Source organism: Zootoca vivipara, chromosome 5 (assembly GCF_963506605.1).
Source record: "Zootoca vivipara chromosome 5, rZooViv1.1, whole genome shotgun sequence".
Lineage (NCBI taxonomy): Eukaryota > Metazoa > Chordata > Lepidosauria > Squamata > Lacertidae > Zootoca > Zootoca vivipara.
This window is the reverse complement of record NC_083280.1, coordinates 33,708,444-33,714,085: the sequence shown is the minus strand read 5'-3', so window position 1 is coordinate 33,714,085 and position 5,642 is coordinate 33,708,444. Positions and strand designations below refer to the sequence as shown.

At 48.1% G+C, this 5,642-nt stretch overlaps 1 protein-coding gene across 1 annotated transcript; it reads left to right on the top strand.

Annotated features, from left to right (window-relative positions):
- The first annotated feature begins 203 nt into the window (after positions 1-203).
- MRI1 (methylthioribose-1-phosphate isomerase 1) lies at positions 204-4,855 on the top strand. The gene is made up of 6 exons (XM_035134042.2): positions 204-384; positions 1,595-1,836; positions 1,921-2,090; positions 2,344-2,520; positions 3,379-3,603; positions 4,120-4,855. Exons 1-6 carry the CDS (start codon positions 253-255, stop codon positions 4,251-4,253), a joined length of 1,080 nt encoding a protein of 359 aa, XP_034989933.2. The 5' UTR covers positions 204-252; the 3' UTR covers positions 4,254-4,855.
- Positions 4,856-5,642: the final 787 nt, after the last annotated feature.

Sequence of the window (5,642 nt, the reverse complement as noted above, 5' to 3'; positions counted from 1 at the left end):
GAGAAGGAGAAGGAGAAGGAGAAGGAGAAGGAGAAGGAGAAGGAGAAGGAGAAGGAGAAGGAGAAGAAGAAGAAAGGATCCTTTGCCCTAGTGTAGCTTTTGGGGTCAGCAGTGGGGCATATTCGCAGGGACTTGAAAATGGTTCATCCTAGGACCCAGCGCAGCGTCTCGTCCGCCGGCAGAAGCACCCGCGCGGGCTGCTTCCTCTCCGCTCCTCGCTCCGCCTCCCGCAGCCCAGCCTCGGAAGCAGCCATGAGTTTGGAAGCGATCCGCTACCGCAGGGGATCCCTGCAGATCCTCAACCAGCTCCTGCTGCCCCAGCAGAGCCTCTACGAGGAAATCGGCAGCGTCGAGGACGGCTGGAGAGCCATCCGCGCCATGAAGGTGCTACGGCGGGGAAGGGGAAACGCCTAAGGGACCCGAGCGATCTTGGGGCTCCGCGTGCTGCTCCCCGGCTGAGGTCTCGCACCTTTATCAGCTGCACAGCAGGCAGCGGTTCAACAGGAGAAGCTCTTGCCACGTGGAGGGGCAGTGATAGGGGAAAACAACTCCCTTTTGACTGCCAGCCCGCAGTTTGGGCGGTAGAGCTGCGGGACTGTTTTATCATTCGGATAAAGGAACCCCAACAAAGAGTGGCAGGCAGAGGATCCAGAAGTGAAGGCGTATGAGCAGGATATCCCCCCCCCGTGTTGTGCGGGGAGGCAAAACATTACTGGCCGAAAAGAATGGGGTTCCTCGTGTTCAGAGGTGGATTTTCTTTTAAAAAGGCAGGACACTTGGTGTCCTCCTTCGTGGCCAAAACTAAAGTTTGCATTGTAATTCCTGCTCACAGGAAGAGTTTCATCTGTTTAGCAGTCGCGCATTCAGAGTTGAGCTGATCCAGCTCCTGTTCAAAAACTAGCGTGCCAGGCAGGGTTTGTTTCTATTTATGAAGACAGTGAAGGGCGTTTTAAGCAGGCCTGAGGAGCCTTTGACCTTCCAGATGTTGCAGAACTATAATTTCTTGTTGGGGCTGATGGGAATTGTAGTTCAGCCACATCTAGAGGGCTAAAAGTTATCCATACAAACATGTGATCTCTTCTCCCCCCATGGAAGGTCTGAAGTAATGCAGTCCAGCAAGAACTGCCCCCCCCCCAATTCTGCTGTTTGTTTAACTTGCAAATTGCTATCCAAGTTCTTTAACTTGTTTTCTCCTAAAGTTCCCATGTTTTTGTTGTTGTTTAGTCGTGTCCAACCAGAGCACGCCAGGCACTCCTGTCTTACACTGCCTCCCACAGTTTGGTCAGAGTTCCCATATGAGGCCATTAAAAATCAGTTCCCTATAACACATTCTGTGTTAGGAGTGACATAAATTTTTTTCTCACACATAGTCTACATGCCAGTTGAAATGGGTGCAGCATTGCCATGTCACGTGTGTTCAAGTGCAAAGCCATTGCACTTTGCACATGCTACAAGGATCCGCCTCCCAAGCGAAAATGCTTTCAGGTGCCTGTTCTGGGGCAGGCTGTAAGTGGCCCTGAGGTACAAATTAAAGTGAACCACAGCTCATCATTTCTTATGTGTGGTGTTCACACTCCACTTTCCTTTCCCTTAGGTGCGAGGTGCTCCAGCCATCGCCATTGTCGGCTGCCTGAGTCTGGCAGTGGAGCTGCACGCCAAAGGAAACACAGAGCAGACTGTGGGCAGCCTTGAAAAATTTGTGGCAGACTCGCTGCGCTACCTAGAGAGTGCCCGTCCTACCGCTGTCAACATGGCCCGGGCAGCTCAGGAGCTGGGCCACGTTGTTCGCCAGGAGGCCAAGCGCGAAGGGAGCACTGCCGAGAGTTTGCGAGAAAGGTGAGGGCTCAACAGCTTCCCAATCTCCCCACACCTTTTTTTTTAAGGCGAGAACACACAGGTCAATGTAACCTCTTGTCACAGCGTGATCAGCTGGGCGGAAGCCATGTTGGATAAAGACCTGAAAGACAACAGAAGCATTGGGGAGCATGGGGCACGCCACCTCCTGCAGCATGTAGGGAAGGACAAGGTGACTGTCATCACCCACTGCAACACGGGCTCACTGGCCACCGCTGGGTATGGCACTGCGCTTGGTAAGTGACAGTCCGGAAGCATCACCTAAGCTCAAGTACAAAACCTCTCAAACCACGGGGCGCCTTTCCCAGGAGTGGTGGCTCCCTCTCCCAACCCTTTCACATTTTTCTCCGGTTCCCCACTGTCCCTCCCCTGGCAGATAAAGGAAGGAGCTAGGAATCCTAGCTGCCCTTCTGAAAAAAACAAGGTTGTATATGGAGTGGCAGCTGGCACCTCCTCCCTAGTGTCAATATTTATGATGTTGCCTGGCAGGTGTCATTCGCTCCCTGCATGCCATGGGTCGTCTGGAGAAGGTCTACTGCACAGAGACGAGGCCGTACAATCAGGGAGCCCGGCTGACTGCTTACGAGCTGAAGTATGAGGAGATCCCTGCATGTCTCATTACGGACAGCATGGCGGCGGCACTCATGAAGCAGCTCGTTGGTGCAGGTGAGCGCTGGTGCGCTGCTCTCTCTCTCGTCTAGTTTGGCCCTTGGCGTTGCATTTTGGTTTAGCAAGGAAGTTTGTATACAGATATATAGTTTTGTTCTTGGAACAACTGTTGGTGGCTCAAGCGTCTCTTGAACGCAGAGGAAGAATTGGGACAATTTCGCCAATGTGGTACACAGGTTTCAGTGGGGAACCCAAGTCTGAGTATGCAGGCCCTCTCAGAGACCCAGGCCATTTCCAGCTTTTGAGGCCCTTAAGTCAGTGGCAGCTAGTGTCCTCTGGACCTGGCAGGGCTGCTACAAGGTCACAGGGGTGTGGCCAGTGAGGTCACAGGGGTGTGGCCAAGTTGTTCTGCATTTCTCCCTCCTTGTAAACATTCCATGGACACCTAAGCACTGTGGTTTTACGATTACTTAGCACTCAACTAAATTGAAAAGTGTCTTTCTTTGGTTCTGAAGCTGTGCGTGCTGTCACAGTTGCTTCTCTGCTGAGAGAAAAGTTATGTGGCATTCACCCATTCTGATTCTCTTTTTTTAATCATCTTCCTTTGCAAAGATACAGTGGACACTTAAACATAACAGTTTTATTAATACTTGGCGCTTAAAAGTGTCCTTCCTTGGTTCAGAGGGGCTCCCTGCTGTCAGTTTCTGACTCATGTCACACTGAATTCCATGGGGATTGCTTTCTCTTTGTCACCTGTCTTCCAAGGCTAAACATGCCACAAATTATTAGCATGAGCACAGCTTCACCCATCCTGTAATGGGGAATTTCAAAAGGAATCAAGTGCAGCATGCAGGTGGGCATTTTTTTGATGTGTAAGGGGCTTGTCATCCTTTTTTCTTTTTTCTTTTACCCCAGCTGTCATCGTGGGAGCAGACAGGGTTGTTGCCAATGGAGACACTGCGAACAAAATCGGCACCTATCAGCTGTCTATTGCTGCAAAGTACCATGGGATACCCTTCTATGTGGCAGCACCCAGCACCTCATGTGACCTGACCTTGGAACATGGCGGGAAGATTGTTATTGAGGAGAGGCCAAGTGAAGAAGTGACGCACATCAATGGTGTGCGGGTTGCAGCACCAGGTACCAAAGCATGGGAAGGACGTGTGCAAAGAAATGGGTCATTCAGTGGGACATTTCAGTCTTCAGTTGCAGGGGTTTAACAGGTGGACACACTAGGCTCTGTACTCCAGTTTTTACAGTAAGCCTAAAAGAAAGTCAAGGAAAAGTGGCTCAAGTATCTCAGAATCCAAGCATGAACATCCTGTGACCTTCCTGATGTTAGACTACAACTCCCATCATCCCTTCTCTTTCCAGAGGCAAAAATGCATGGGCTCCTTTGGAAGGAAGAGTGGGATGCAAATGTAACAAATGAGTAAATCAAAATAAGCAAGCCTTTCCACCTCCCATAATGTTTTGATTTATGTATTTAGGGACTAAACATTTCTGAGCCCTTGTGACAATGTGCCTTTTTTTTGAGGTGTCTGCCTCCTATTCGCAACACTGGGATCATGAAACATAGAAGCAGAGATTGGGGGCGTTGAGTTAGGACAACCTTTACCATTCTGTTGGACCGACTGTATTCTTTCTTCTTCCTAGGCATTAATGTTTGGAACCCAGCCTTCGATGTCACCCCTCATGAGCTGATAACCGGTGGCATTGTCACTGAATTTGGTGTCTTTGCTCCCACTGAACTTAAAGCAGGACTCACACAGGCAGCGAAGAAAGTCTGAACGTGTTGAGCTGGGCTGCTTTCTGGATTTCTGGAGAAGAGTATGACGAGGATGAATCAGCTAGAGAGATCAGTATTTGAGCTTGGTGGGATATATTTCTAAATCGGCTCTCTGACTTTGTATTTACAGATGTCGATAAATACTCGTTACCATTCTGCCAAACCAGTAGGGTCTATGCAAAGAACACGTTGCAGATTGGAAATCCAGATCAGAAGGGTTGTTCGTGTTTCCATCCAGTTACTCTACAGCACCTGTATTAAATAATACAGAGGATGGTGATCCGGCTCCTGAGCCAGTGGCTCTTTAGATCCTTTGCTTCTGCCTCAGCCAAGAGAGATGTTCCTCTTTTACTGGAGCAACAAAGAAGAGTTTGAGACTTCTTTCTCATTGCACCCTTAGGGCACAACTTGCATCCTTGCATATTCTTTAGCTCCTTCAAAAGAAAGCTGTGAGGTTCCTCTTTGCACAAAAGCAAAATTAATTCATGTGCGAGCTTATCTGCCAAATTGTAGCTAGCTGCTTTGGTTTTGCACTCTGTATTTTGCATATTCCCCTTTTCGCTTTGCGGTGTACCATGCTAAAATAGACTTCCTTTGACACAATGTGAAATTGTATGAATGCTTCATTCTGCTATTATTTGGCTAGATTGGTGGGCACTAGGGTATTGGGGGGGGGCACACTGTTGATCTGCTTTTCTGTACTGGACTGTGTAGTGCTTTTAAACAGACTCATTCGTTTACAATAAAAAATAAGCTGAATTTTATGTTTTAAACACATGTAAGAAGCATCGCTGAAGGCTTTGTCCTGGAAGGCAGCATATACTGGTAAATGCCAGGAGCGAAACAAAATAAATTTGGGGGTGGGGAGCCTGGTGTAGGAAGAGGCAAAAGAGTGGGGTGAAAATCTCTTTTCTTACAATACCTTCTATAGTACTGTACGTAGTAAGAATGTAAGACTTGATTTTCTGGACCAGACTAAATTTACATCAAATCCAGCACTCTTGTCTTCAAGCTTAGCCCACCAGCTGCTCCTGGCTTGCAAGCAGGGCACCAGGAGGCTTGCCACCCACCCTTGATTGGTTGTCTGCTAATTAGAGTGAAATTGTTGCGGAGTTCGTACAGGGAACATGAATTATTTGTTCAAAAGGGCTTTTCTGTTTTGTTTCCCTTGTAGGGCACACAGTTATTATTTTTTGACGTTTTGTAAGTAATACTATGCTATGTCAAAACACCATTCTTCCCTCCAAAGCTACACTAATATGAATAGGCATGCTAAGACTTCAGATGGCCTTGTTTAATCATTTCTTCATCATCTCAATTTAACAATTGTTTCCCTAAAGTCTCACTATTTAGTTCTTTGACCCAAGAAGCTGTGGTTCTTTGCACAACT

Bases quoted from the DNA above. Each gene is read 5' to 3' on its own strand.
- MRI1 (XM_035134042.2), top strand. From the start codon at position 253: ATGAGTTTGGAAGCGATCCGCTACCGCAGGGGATCCCTGCAGATCCTC. The intron at 2,091-2,343 runs GTAAGTGACAGT...GTTGCCTGGCAG, and splicing joins TGGGTATGGCACTGCGCTTG to GTGTCATTCGCTCCCTGCAT. The intron at 2,521-3,378 runs GTGAGCGCTGGT...CTTTTACCCCAG, and splicing joins GAAGCAGCTCGTTGGTGCAG to CTGTCATCGTGGGAGCAGAC.